The sequence below is a fragment of the Puma concolor genome, chromosome B3 (assembly GCF_028749965.1).
Source record: "Puma concolor isolate L17-30 chromosome B3, mPumCon1.1.hap2, whole genome shotgun sequence".
Lineage (NCBI taxonomy): Eukaryota > Metazoa > Chordata > Mammalia > Carnivora > Felidae > Puma > Puma concolor.
This window is the reverse complement of record NC_141672.1, coordinates 4,424,564-4,439,074: the sequence shown is the minus strand read 5'-3', so window position 1 is coordinate 4,439,074 and position 14,511 is coordinate 4,424,564. Positions and strand designations below refer to the sequence as shown.

General features: G+C 45.7%; 1 protein-coding gene across 1 annotated transcript in view; it reads left to right on the top strand.

The window, feature by feature from the left end:
- The first annotated feature begins 2,026 nt into the window (after nt 1-2,026).
- DYNC1H1 (dynein cytoplasmic 1 heavy chain 1) overlaps nt 2,027-14,511 on the top strand; it is a 78,310-nt gene continuing 65,825 nt past the window's right edge. Inside the window, exons 1-5 of the mRNA XM_086708784.1 lie at nt 2,027-2,460; nt 10,935-11,022; nt 12,947-13,120; nt 13,358-13,613; nt 14,001-14,187. Coding sequence (XP_086564910.1) covers nt 2,205-2,460; nt 10,935-11,022; nt 12,947-13,120; nt 13,358-13,613; nt 14,001-14,187 — 961 coding nt within the window. The 5' untranslated portion in view covers nt 2,027-2,204. The remainder of the gene's footprint in view (nt 2,461-10,934; nt 11,023-12,946; nt 13,121-13,357; nt 13,614-14,000; nt 14,188-14,511) is intronic.

Genomic DNA, 14,511 nt, shown 5'->3' with positions numbered 1-14,511 from the left:
GGGGCGGGGGGGGGGGCAGAGTCCGGTGCCAGCAGGCCAAAAGGGCATGGTCACAAGAAATCTCCTCCCCTTGCAGCCCTGGGGGCGGCCCAGGGGTTAAGGAATTTAGAGTGCTTAGCCCCCTGGGTACAGTAAGCACTCAATCAACATTGACCATTCTTATTACATATTAAACACTGCAAACATCTTTATAAAACAGAAATGCCAGCACTTTGGGTCAATGTTTGAATCTTTGTTCAGAGTCTTTCAATTTCCATCCTCTTGGAAATAACAAACACTTTTAATTTTGAACCTAACTGCAAATCCGAAGCCCGCTGCTCCGTTGCCCTGGCTCAGGGCCAGGTTGCAGATGTTTGAGTGTCTCGGATGCCCAAGTGGCTGCGTCTCCTGGGGTCTTTTGAATGGTGCTGACTCACCATGCACGCTGCAAGCAGCCTCGCTCCGTCTGCCAGGTCGCTGCTGGATTTCTGGGTCTCAGGTGGTGTGTGGTCAATTCAGAGTTCGCTAACCTGCACCTAACAGATTTCCCTCTTCATTCCTGTTCCTACCCCAAAGGACATAGGGGTGGGGGTGCAGGTGCTCAGCAGAGTGCTTAGCATTGAGCGAGCATTCAGTGTTAGCTGTTGGTGACATTATTATTATTTGTTACCATTATGATCACAGAACAAACTCGTTGCAGTTAGTTGTTTTGTATTTTTCTTGGAAAGTTATCTATATCTGTGTGGGCATATCACACAAGGGTAGACTGATGGAGGGCAGGAGGATGGGGTACTGCTCTGTCCCCTCTTCCATGAGCTCCTCAGAGACAAGAATCATCTGATTAGTTTCCATGTTCCAGCAGCCTCTGGGGCTTGGCATTGGGTAATTGAGCAAGGATAAGCATATTGTATGTTTCCCAGTTTTCCAAAGATGATTTGGGGGAATCAAATCATCCTATCATCATCCTACCAATCAGGATTCAGCTCTGTGACTGTGCACTCGGATATAAAAATAACACCTTTGGCTTCCCTTCCTCCACCCAATTTAAGAAGCAAGTTATGAGTTTGAACTTTCAAAGGCCAATTAATGCTCCTTAAAAGAAACTGTCATCTCTAAACCAAGAGAGTGGGCAGCCTGGACTCTGGCCCTTGTCATCTCCGTGTAAGGGAGGAGATCCAGGTGGATGCGAGTTGCGGGGAAGCTTTAGCCGGCAGGCATCTCAGCCCCTGCCTTATGAGGACCCAGATGCTGAGGCCCATGGAATGACAGTGCCGCCCCGCTGCTAGCAGAGCAGCTCTGTTCTACATAGATGCTGTCACATAGGTCATCACAGCATCCTGGGGGGAATTATTTTGTTATTAGCAGCCAGGACCCATACCAGCTTGGCTTTATCCCATCGTTCAGATGTCATCTCCTGGCTTTACCTTACATTGCCTCTGCAGCCAGGGCTCCAGCCGCAACCTTCATTCAGGCTCCTCTGTCTTTGTAGAGGCTAGTTCCTCTGCGGGGAATATCCCCTTCCCAACCGCCCCTTTCCAGCCTAGCAATGTGGCACGCCCCTCGTCTCGTGCCCCTCTGAAAACGTTCTCCCTCTCTCCGTGCAGATCTAACAACACATATGTCATGACAGTATTTTAGCACTTAACACATTGTAGTCATTCATCCGTTCAACGCGAGGACATAGGTTAAATGCTTAGAGCAATGTCGATCACAGGCTAACTGCTCAAAAAAAAAAAAAAGTTAGCTCTCGTCATTAACACCATTTACTCAATATTTATGGAGTGTCTCAGGCTCTGTGCTGTTTGGCCACAGCACCGAACAAGAGAGATATAGTCCCTTACCACTCCATACCGCCCACGAGCCAAGCCAAGTTCCCATCTTCAGGGTCTGCGATGCGGGAAACGCGGGACGCGCCCAGCATGGGGACTACAGATCCCAGAAGGCTGCGCGGCGGCGTCGCCGGGGCCCGCCCGCGCGCATGCGCAACGTCGTGACGCCGGGGCGGCGAGCGGGCGCTAGTGGCTGAGGCGGCGGGTCGCGGGCGGGGCGGACCGGCGGGCGGCGGCCTTTAGGGCGGAGCCGGCGTCCGCTCCCCTCAGTCGGCCGCGGCTAGCGGACGGTCGGGTTCCGGTCCCCGTTTCTCTCGCTCGCCGGCTCGGCGCTCGCTCTCGTGTGGGGCTGCGGCCGCCTGCCCAGCGCTCCCTGCGGGTCCCGAGCGCGGCGCCATGTCAGAGCCGGGCGGCGGCGGCGGCGAGGACGGCTCGGCCGGCCTGGAGGTGTCGGCCGTGCAGAACGTGGCCGACGTGTCGGTGCTGCAGAAGCACCTGCGCAAGCTGGTGCCTCTGCTGCTGGAGGATGGCGGCGAGGCGCCGGCCGCGCTCGAGGCGGCGCTGGAGGAGAAGAGCGCCCTGGAGCAGATGCGCAAGTTCCTGTCCGACCCGCAGGTCCACACGGTCCTGGTGGAGCGCTCCACGCTCAAAGGTGCGGGGCCGGGCGTTGGGGCCCGGGGGGGGGGGCAGGGTCGGGGTCCGGGGGGAGGGTCGCGGCCGGGGCGGGAGCGGCCTCGGGGCTGCAGACGCCCCGCGGGATGGGGCCCAGAGGCCGCCCGGCGAGGCCGGCGCCACACCCCCTGCCAGGCGGGAGTGGCGGGGGTGCCCCCTTCCGGGTCGCGGGGAACGACGAGGGTGCTCCCTGTCTAGCCGTCACCCAAAACAATGGGATCGCTTTGTCTGCTCGGGCCTCAAGATGGCCGAGTTGGGTGGAGACAGCGTCTCCCGGGCTGAGCGCGGGCGGAGGCCGCATCCCGGCCTCCAATGTCACATGAGCTTTTCGGTTTCGATTTGTGGCCGCGCCAGGCCGGCCTCGGGAGGGATGTGTCAGGGGCAGACCCGCGGAGCCGTGCGCAGCCTGGGGGTAGGGGTCGGAGCTGGGGGGGGGGGGGTGGGGAGCCCTGGCGGGCGGGCGTCCCGGCCCTGCCCTGTCGGAGTCAGATGCTGAGGCCCACGCAGTGACAGGGCCGGCCCGGGCCCGGCGTGGAGCATCTCTGTTCAGGGTGGATGCGCGCTCCCAGGGCTGCCTCTCGGTCCGCACAGCGTCCCTGCTGCCTGGGCGTATTGCCCCATTTCACACGCCAGCAAACAGGCTCAGGCGAAGTGACGCGCCCAAAGTCACCAGCTGACTCCCCTGCCTGGGCTAGACTCAGCATCTCGGTGGCCAGGACACTGCTGGGTCTCTCTAATCACACCCTTGGGTCACTGTAATACTTAGGTGATCCTTAATGACCCTGTAACATTTGAGTCTAGTTTGCAGGTTTTGTTTAAAGAGAGACTCACTTGGGGACAGGGAGCAAAAGGCTTGCACATTCCAGCAGTCTCCTCACATAGGGACCTTCCCAAAGGCGGCTAGGTTCCTCTTGAGAATCGAGCTTGTCTTCAGGGAGAGTTTCTGGACTCACTAGGACCCCTAAGATCTGGCGGCACAGTTTGGGTGTGGCGCCGCCCGTCTGGGAACTCGGGGGTGTCCGGGTACATTTAACCTTGGTACTGAGGGGCTGGCCACCGTGTGAAAATGTTTGCCTGGCGGCTCTGTATTGTCCCAAGACCCGCTGTCCGGGTCTGTCAAGAACAGAACTCGCTACCTGTCTCCCGACCTCCCCCCCACCCCCCCCAACGCCCATGCTAATGTTTATTTCTGATAGTTTGTTTCTTTCAAAGGCTATTCTGGGTACTCGAGAGAGGCTTCATTGTAGCTTCTGCTTAGGTGGGAGGGTGGGAGGGTCAGAGTGTGTGAAAGAATGAATATGTTTTAGATTCACGTGGAGTGTTCAAAGCAGAGGAGCCATTCCGAGGTATTTTTAGACTATTAATGTTGTTTAGGGTTTTCTGTTATGTTTAGGGTTATGTTTCCAGCATGGAAACCACTAGTGTTAAAAAAAAATTTTTTTTTCACCCACCTACTCTTTTTCAGGAAGAGTGTGTATTTAGTCATGATAGAAAATTTAAAGTGTACAGATAAAGAAAAAATCACCCGGAGTCCTTCGACCCAGATATAACCACTGTCAGCATTTTGGAATCTGTCCTTGTGGTCATTTTTCAATGAATATACATTATTTTAATAAAGTGTGTCTTAATTTGTGTTAAATTACTGTATTTTGAGTAGTTTGACCTTGACCAATTCTTGATCGTATTTTCATTGCACAGTTTATGTATGAAAATTGGTGATTTCTACGTTGGGTCTCCGTTTCTTTTTATGGAAGAAAATAGTTTTTGCTTCTAGATTGGCTTTTCTCAAACGTTGGAACCAAACTTTGCTAAAATTATTGGGAAGCCCTATTTCTGTAGTATGCTTTCTTGTGCAGATCATCTGTTTTCTCGATGGCATATTTTCATATTTCAGTCCAAGCATCCAAATCTTGGCTCCATAATGACTTGCAGTTTTGAGCGTTGACTAAGGAATGAGGGTGTCTAAAATTGAAATCCTACCTCATTACTGTATGTATAAAAATAAAAAATACTTCCAATAATTCAACCTGTCTCTAATTTATTTTTCACTTAAAAAATTTAAAGAGAGAGTATATGGTCCCATCAGTCTTATTAGCATCCTGACTAAACTAGCATAAGGTATTTAGACATCAGTACAGACCCGGGCACTTGATAAGGAGGGCTGTCTTCCGGGTGATTTTTGAGTTAGCATCAGCCTTTGTACATTTAATCAAATGTGAGCATCCAGTACTTAGTTGCAGTGAAAAAGTAGGTTTGCTTTATAGTGTGGAAAACAGATCTGAATTGTTTAAACTGAGTAAAGACCATCAACAAGAATGAAGTCCTGATGTAGTGAACAGGGAAATTGCTTTTATTATTCCCTTTTTTTATTCCCCCTTTTTATAGAAAGAATTTTCCAAACACTTGTAATTGAATATAGACGCATTTATTTTTATTTCTTTTTTTTTAATGGTTTTTTTTGTTTGTTTGTTTTTTGTTTTTTTTGAGAGAGAGAGAGAACACATGCGTGAGTGGAGGAAGGGCAGAGAGAGGGGGAGACACAGAATCCCAGGCAGGTTCCAAAATGTCAGTGCAGAGCCTGATGCGGGTGGAGCTCCCAAACCCTGAGATCATGACCTGAGCCCAAGTTAGATGCTTAGCCGACTGAGCCACCCAGGCGCTCCAGAAGCATTTTTATATGAAGATATCTATTTTTTAACTACCCCAGCTAGCTATAAACTTTCCTGCTAGAGTACAGTATTCCTTAAGGTGTAGAATAAAGGTTGTGAATTTAACAGTTTATTTTGCTGCGAAAGGATTGGAGAGTTGGTGGGAAGAGGAATATCAAATTACAGCTCCTGATCCGAAAAACAGAAACCTCTTGTCTGTAATTCCTGGCCTGTAGGAAATTGTTTTCTTCCTAGCGTACTTCTAAAATTAGAGCCAGAAAGGTGCTCATCACTTAATAGGCATTTTATAGATTTAATGATGTTCTGTAGCAGTTTTCACCTGAAGTGTGTTTTTGGTTGGGTGGTAAAAAGGTAGAAGCAGGTGAGAGACGCTTCAGCCTGCAGCTGGTGGTGCCAGGATTGTCTGCGGGCTCCAGCTTGTTGGTGACCAGGCTCGGATCTGGTGCTGTGGGTTTTGGGTTTTGTTTACACTCAGGTGTCTTAGCCTTGGAGCTTTAAGACTGAAAACAGTGACTGCCTTTGGTCACTGCTCCTAAGGTTGGGGTTCCAGTTTATCCTAAAAGACATAATTTAGGGGTTTTACATCTTCGTTAGTGCAGAGATGGCTAGGAACAAGAATGTGAAAGAAAGCTGGAACTTTTTGCAGTACTCATCTTCTTAGAGATACGGCAGTGTGGAAGGTTTTCATGGGGAATGTTTTTGCGGATTTTAAAAATTATTTTTCTGTGGACTTAATTTCCCTAAAGGATGAGAAATGATGACTAAAAAGTATTCATTTCTGGCCTTTGCTTATTCCTCCAAATGGTAAAGTAAAATGGTTAAGAAATTAACAGAAAGGATTTTCTGGGACACGACACTGTCTTGTCCCTCAGCCTGGGTTCCTGCTGTCCTGTGCTGTCATGCTGTAGGTGTGCACCCTTTGTAGGACAAACCAGTCTGCAGCCAAGATAAGTTTGAATGCAGTGTAGCATAGGAAATGGCATCATGTGCAGCATGGGGACAAACCGTCATCACTTCTTAAAAAGTAAAGATGGAGGGAAAGTCTGTTTGCCAGCATCATGGAGTGTTATGTGGGATCTGCCCCTCCCTTCACATTTCAGTTTGTTTATTCTTTTTTATTTTATTTTGAAAGAGACAGCGTGCAGGGGAGGGGCAGAGAGGGGGAGAGAGAATGAGAATGCCGAGCAGGCACCACACTGTCAGCGCAGAGCCTGATGCAGGACTTGAACCCAGAAGCCACGAGATCATGACCTGAGCCAAAACCAAGACTCAGGACGCCCAATCGACTGAGCCACCCAGGCGCCCCTCCCTTTACATTTCTAACGGTGTTCCGAATGGAAGTCTTCAGGTTCGAGAGAAAACTCAGACTTTCCCACCATGCCCTGAGCCTCACACCAGAGCATGGGGTGGTCGTGGCAAAGAAGTCACAGCCTCTGAGAAGGAGGACGAAGGGTGATGGATGTTGAGGTGACAGGAAAAAGCATCAGCCACTGGAAAGGGGGAGCTGAAGCAAACATGCGAGAGAAAAGGGGGAGAACGTGTGATAGTGATCAATCCAAATAATGTGGTGCTTGTGTGGTGTGGATTTTAAGAGGAAAAGAAGATGAAAGATAAGCAGAACCAGGAACATGTAACAAGTAGCCTGGTAGTTTGAGCCAAGGAAAACAGCTGCTGCCTCTGCTGCATGGGACGAGGCTTGCCCTGTGGCTGGGGGAAGGTGGGAGGGCAGGGAGAATTGAGGCCGTGACCACGGACCCTTGGAGGGGGGCAGCCTCGCCTGTCCCTTTACCAGTTTGCTGTGCTCCTTTTCCTTTGTGAAACATACCCGGTCCCCCTGGGGGAGGAAGGGTGAGTCTTAAGGTAATCGAGGGCACGTCTTTTTATATTCGTTAAATGAGACATAATGCTCACCTAATCACAGTGTAATGATACAAATCACTCTTGGTTTGAACTACATTAAACTAGTCTTTCAGTAGAAATATACACAGATTAGTGCTAATTGATGTTTTAAACATCTCTACAACTCGGAAGTTAACCCGAGACACGTGCACAGGTCACTAAATATGTACTAATGTAGCTTGTAGCAAAGGAACTCATGTAGCAAAGCTCAGCACTTCTGTATTGGTACTTCGATTCTTGGAACGTATTAGCAGGCAGTACAGTGTTGGGCCATCGTGTATTAACCAGTAACTTCCCCGGCATTAGGAAACTGATTCAAACTTTACTGAAAGCAGTATTGCCTGCTAAAATATGCAGATTATGTTTGTATGTAAGCTTCTAAATATAGCAGGATTAATAGCTTCTTTGTTGTTAAGAATTAACTATCCATGATCTTTCTCTCCTCGTCTGAACAATTTTAAAAAATGTTTCGGCAGAAGTAGAGTGTCAAACTATTATTATTTGGAAGATGTAATAATTTACAGGGAGGCAAAAAGGTTAATTATTTGTTGGCAGTTTATTAAACAATGATATAAGTTCTTTCTACTAAGAATTGGGCATTTGATCTCTATGGAGAATAAGCATTAAAAAATGAATCCAAAATGTCTTCTATGATTTCCATAAATTATTATCATCAAGAGAAGTTAGGGTTTTAGCAAAGCAGTAGAGGGTGCCTATCGGATACCCTTGTGTGAGGACGGGGTCTTTGGGCGTGCCTTCCTGAGCTCAGGCGGGGTTCTGTCGCATTGCGGTAGCCCTGGTGTGGGGCTGGGAGCTGGGCGTTCCCAGCAGTGTCGTGGCCGTGACTCATCGCCTGGCGTGGTGCCCGCTTCCTTTAACCCTGTCTGCGTTAGGAAGTACAGGCAGTGTGGCCAGATGCTGCATCCAGCTGACACGTTTTCTGTGTGATTTTATTTTGTATAGATGTGAATCTTGTATCGGAGAAAGAAATTATTCAAAGTTGCGTGTTTAGTTATGTCAGTAATTTCCTTTGATTTTTGAATATTACTTTTATTTTCTAGATATTGTTGGAATGCTATTTTGATGATATATATTTTATATAAATCCTAGAACAGCGTTCAAAAAATTGAGAGAGGAAATATTTCATAATCCTACCACCCTGACAATTATTTTAGTTTGAGAGTATTTACTTATGCTCTGTTTCATGGGTTGGATTTTAGAGATGGCAATCATATGTGTGGTTGGTTTCAGGCAGTATGATCTATCCTATCTTGTGGTATATCCATATTTTGGTAGTTAAACCAGATTGATTTGTTTAGTTTCTTTTTTTTTCCCCCCAAGTTAGTCAGGTTTAAAAAACAGCTAGGAATTACCTGGCGTACAAGACTGTTTTGCCACCTCCTCTCCCTTCCTAAAATTATACTAAAAGTAATGTTTTGGAAGTTATTGTCTTCTTGACAGATATGCTAATATTTTTTATTTTCTAATATAAAGTTTGTATTTGTTTCACCTTAAAGCTAATGAAGTAAACAGTTTTTGCTCAGACCCTGTATACCCAGATTTTCAGTTTTTGGTGCTTAAAGAACCTGTATAGACCTCCTAATACCCCACCCTCCCCCTTCTGCTGTCCGTTGCATTTATTTTTTATTGTTCTACGTTTCAGTTCCAGTGTAGTTAACATACAGTGTTATCAGGTGTACGATACAGTGATTCAGCAATTCTGTGCATTATTCTGTGTTTATAATAAGTGTACTCTTAATCCCCTTCACATATTTCCACCCCCTACTCTGCCCATTTTACATGTTGAATTTGAAACCCAGAGGAAGAGGGGCGCCTGGGTGGCTCGGTCGGTTAAGCATCCGACTGCAGCTCAGGTCATGATCTCACGGTTTGTGAGTTTGAGTCTCGCGTTGGGCTCAGAGCCTGGAGCCTGCTTCGGAATCTGTGACTCCCCCTCTCTCTCTGTCCCCTCCCCAGCTCGTGCTCTGTCTCTCAGAAAACAAATAAACGTTAAAAACAATTTTTTTAATAAAAAAAAGAAACCCAGGGGAAGAAACATGACTTTTCTAAGATCACTTAGCTAACTCTGCTGCCTTTGCTATTACATCATGACTTCAAAGTAAAGGTGAACCGCATACATCATGTTAACCCTTAGGTAGTAACTTTGCTGATGCCGCTACTCCACACATTCCCTGTCCTTGGCATTTGCTTCGGCAGTTCCGTGTGGCTGCAAAGATAGTTCACCTGGAGCATTTAGGCAACAAGTGCATTAGTACTAGATCTAGAGGTTTGGATTATTTCTAATTCTTACAAGTTTTAAGTTTTCTTTTTTTTAAGTTTATTTATTTTGAGGCCGAGAGAAGGGGAGGAACAGAGAGAAAGGGAGAGACAGAATCGCAAGCAGGCTCCGCACTGGGCCTCGAACTCACCAACCTTGAGATTATGGCCTGAGCAGAGACCAAGAGTCAGACACTCAACTGACTGAGCCACGCAGGCCCCCCACAAATTTTAGTTTCTCAATTGTGGTTTTTAAATTATTTAGACATTTTGTTTACATGCATCTTGAGCTATCTTAACTATTCCATTAAGCTTGAATTCCAGTAAGTTTGTTTGTTTATGTTTATTTTTGAGAGAGAGTGCTCTAATAGGGGAGGGGCATAGAGAGGAGGGTTACAGAGGATCTGAAATGGGCTTTGCACTGACAGCAGTGAGCCCAGGTGATGTGGGGCTTGAACTCATGAACCATGAGATCATGACCTGAGCCAAAGTTGGACATTCAACCGACTGAGCCACCCAGGCAGCCCCCCCCTTCCCCCCCCCCAATCCAGTACACTTTTCAAAATGGCCTCACTGCATAATGAGCCTCCTGGGTGGCTCAGTTGGTTGAGCATCAACTCTTGATTTCGGCTCAGGCCATGATCTCATGGTTGGTGGGACTGAGCCCCTCGTTGGGCTGCATGCTGACAGCACGGAGCCTGCTTGGAACTTTCTCTCTCTCTCCCTCTCTCTGCTCCTCCCTTGCTCTCTATCAAAAATAAATACATACATACATCAAAAAATAAGAATAAAATGACTGCTGTGCTTAGTGTTTGCAGAGCCGAGTCTAGCATGGCCCCTGCCCACAAGAGCTCACAGTAGGGGAGTAAGATGCATCCATACATCAGCCCCGGAGCAGGCTCTGAAAAGTGGTATCTGAGCAGAGGGGAGGCTGGGTGAATGCCTCTCGGTGACCCTGGGGATGTTCCTTCATAATGGTTTCCTTGACGGGAGTTTGCCCTGGGTGGGGCTTGATGAGGGACTGGGCAGGCCGTGGGCTGGGGAGGACCCCTGGTTTGGAATCACAAACTTGTGAGTTCTCCGGACAGGTGTCTGAGGGCAATTTACTTAAATTTCTTACTTGGAAAGCATGGGTAATAATAGTCATGCCAACCCTTACGGGGTTGTCATGAGGGTTAGATGTGTGACGTACCTAAACTATTTGATAAAACACCTGTCATGTAGTGAGTGTTGGGTTATGAATGGAGTGCACAGAGTGGAGAGCGTCTTCTGTGTTGGGAGTGCGAGGGTGAGACTGCTGGGAGGGGTGGTGGGCTATCTTACCAGGGCCAGACCCTGCTCTGGTACCTCCAACACCCCAGGCGTGCCAGTGCCTGCTGGACTTACAGAAAAAGGAGTAGAGGTACGGGGAGCTCACTACCTTGCCCAGAATTGCACGGCAAAGTGCCTGGGTCAGGATTCGGAAAAAAATGGGGAGGAAGGAAAAAGTCACGTGGGTGTTCCAGTGTCAGGTTGCAGTAGGGTGAGGCTAATCGTTCTCTAAGCTTTTGATAAATTAAAAATCGGTAATGGTGACTTGAATTGATACAATATTTATTATGATTTGTAGAGGATGTTGGTGATGAAGGCGAAGAAGAAAAAGAATTCATTTCCTATAATATCAACATAGACATTCATTATGGAGTTAAGTCCAATAGGTGAGTGACGTGAATACACTGTTGTCTTGTATTATAAGCTTGTGAGACGTGGATATAGATCTTAACTGACTTAGACGAAGACATTAAGAAGACACTCAAGATTTCTGCTCTTTAAATAAGTATCTTGGAGTTCACGTATTGAAATTCAGAGGATTTCCAAGTCAGTATAAACTCTAAAATATTTTTATTTTAATTGCTATGTCATGGCATCCATTTTAGTATTGAGCCATAAATGTATTTAACGTATATAATAACAATTCTGAGATTATATCTGCATTTTCATTATTATAAATAACTAGTAAACACCTAATAAAGATTCTTAGGTGGAGGTCTGATTTTTCTTAGTATAAAGAAAGAAAGCATTACCGGTTGAGATGCAGTGTGTCCTTAAAATCTTTAATGCATGTGACCAGATCTTTCCAATCTTCTAGAAGAGCGGTGCCAGTTTACACTCCAGTAGACATATCCAAATTTAAATATGTAAATGCTTAATTTATACTGTATTTGCTTTTTAAACCTTTTTATTTTTAATAATTTCAAGCTTACAAGAGTTGCATGAATTATATATAGTTGATATCAGATATCAGTTGTTAACATCGCCCCGTTTGCACTATTGTTTTCTTTCCTGAACCATTTGAGAGTTAGTTATAGACAACCTGCTCCTTTACTCCTAAATACTTCAGTGTATGTCTTAAGAACAAGGATACTCCTATTCATAGCCTCCATACAGGTTTTAAATTCATGAAGTACGGGTACAATAGTATTCTTGATGTACTGTGTATATTCAAATTGTCTCAATAATGTCCCTTCTAGTAACTTCCTTGATCCAGAATCTAACTCTGTGTCTTTCGTGACATTGACATTTTTGATAAGCACAGACTAGTGGTGATTAGATTTCGGTTTGTACATTGTTGGCAGGGATGGTTATTAAGACGTCTTCCTTTTCAGTGTGTCACCGCAGGAAACTTCAGTGACTTTTTAGAATAATATAAAGTGTTACGTATAAAGTACTGGCCTGGGAACAGAAAACTCAAATGCTATTTTTTTTAACTATTAATTTAACTACCTTTGAGCACCTGTTATGTGTAAGATATGGCAGTAGGTATACAGAGAAAACTTGGTTCCCAAGAAGCTTGTGGTCTTTTGGGAGGAAGATTGGCTTGGCAGACACACAACTGACTGTACTGCTTGGCGAAATCTTAGAAGTGCAGAATACCATGAAACAAGGAGATTGGAGAGAGTGATTCTGGTTAGGGGAGACCCCGAAGTGTTGTAATGCTGGAATTGGGTTTTGAGGGTTCCTTGGAATTTCAGCAGCTGAATGTAGGTTTCTTAAGCAAAGCCACAGAGGTGCATAACGTTTGGAGAATGGGACATCTGTTCTCAGTTGTGTCTTGGGTCAGGAAGAGGGTACATAACGAGACAGAACTGGAAGAGTTGGTTTAGGCCAGGTCGTGCGCGGCCCAGAGTGCCCTCTTGTCACTTTAACCTGTGGTGGCTTTTGTTTATTCAAGCCGACGTGTGACTTAGTGCCATAAACGAATGGTACAAGTTAGCATAAGATCAGAGTTAATTATGTCGTGGCTTGTAACCTGCAGTTGCTACGGAGGTTCGTTTGCGAGAGGCCAAGATTATGAACTCAACCCTTACATATGGGACAGATTGACTTTGCCTGGTTTCATGGTCACATGCCAAAACCTTAATCTTGATTCGATCGATCGTTCTCACATAAGCGAGTAAAGAAAGATAAGCAATGTATTTCAGTGTCAGAAAAGCGACAATCTGAGCTATTCTTACTGTGATTTTTAAATTACAACATTCAAATGAATTTTTAATTTGTGTGCGATACAGAAAGGGCGACAGTTACCAAAACCATTTAGGAGTGAGGCTCTTCGTTCTAATTTCTTCTTTTGCTTTCTTTTAGCTTGGCGTTCATTAAACGCACTCCAGTAATTGATGCAGACAAACCAGTGTCTTCTCAGCTTCGGGTCCTCACACTCAGTGAAGACTCACCGTATGAAACCTTGCATTCTTTCATTAGCAATGCGGTGGCTCCTTTCTTTAAGTCCTATATCAGAGAGTCTGGCAAGGCAGACAGGTAAAAACCATTTTTCTTTTGTTGGTTTGAATGTCCTATTTCCCTGAGTGTTCTCAGGAGACCACGAGAGATAATGTAAAATTTGGGACTTGGGAAGGCAAGGCTAATATTCCAAAAGGACATAAATCTCTTGCTTTAATAAGATGCATATTATTAATGTTTGACAGACTTAAAATAATAGGGTCTCTTTGGACACCAACAGCACACTAAGCTTGGAGTCTTTGTTAACTTTTTTAGGGATGGTGATAAAATGGCTCCCTCGGTTGAAAAAAAGATTGCAGAACTTGAAATGGGGCTCCTTCACTTGCAGCAGAATATTGAAATTCCAGAGATCAGCCTGCCAATTCATCCCATTATTACAAATGTTGCAAAACAGTGTTACGAACGTGGAGAAAAGCCAAAAGTTACAGACTTTGGAGATAAGGTCGAAGACCCAACTTTTCTCAATCAGTTACAATCAGGAGTTAACCGCTGGATCCGAGAAATTCAGAAAGTAAGAGCACGGTGTTGGATGTATTATGTCAAGTCCTCACTCTTTTTTAATGTCCCTCAGAAACTGGCCTGCATTTTTGCCATTGAGGTAAAGTCTCTGATGATGTTAGCGGTGCTCCCCTTTGTCCTGGGAATGCCCAACCGAGGGCTAACGTTGGCCCAGGTAGAACGGTCAGGGTACAGTGTGGTTATTTAAATGTTCACCCCGAGAGAGCGTTGATTTCAGCTCTCTTACACCTTTGCTTTCAAGTTAAGCCACTTACAATTGACGGAAGAAAATCTACTTGAAATACAAAAATTAAGTTGTAATGCATGAGTTTAATTAATGATATTTTTCTACTTTTATTTAAAAATAGTGAATACTCTTGAATGTTATTTATCTTTAAAGGTGACCAAACTTGATAGAGACCCTGCCTCAGGAACAGCCTTGCAGGAAATCAGTTTTTGGTTGAACTTGGAACGTGCACTGTACCGCATACAGGAGAAACGAGAGAGCCCAGAAGTCCTACTTACTCTGGATATCTTGAAACATGGCAAGCGTTTCCATGCCACTGTCAGTTTTGACACTGACACAGGTAAACGCTGGAACTAATGATGTGATCAGTAAGAGATTGATCTGGCTTTTGTGAGACCATACTGATAATTTCAGTGAAAATCAATGAATGGACCACCTTCCCTGTTTCCTCTCTTGTATCTCGTCTCCTTTTCCCCCAGTTCTAGGTAATGACAGTAATTTTCCCACATACCTTCCTGCCCCTTCAGGAGTCGTGAGGACATGTGCCAGTTTCTAGACCTGAGTGTAGAGAGCCTTGGGAGTTTCCCTCCTGCTTCTCAGTTACTTGGTTTCTTGAGTAAGCAGTACTTTTTTAGCATAAAGTCAAGTGTGCTTTTGACAATCC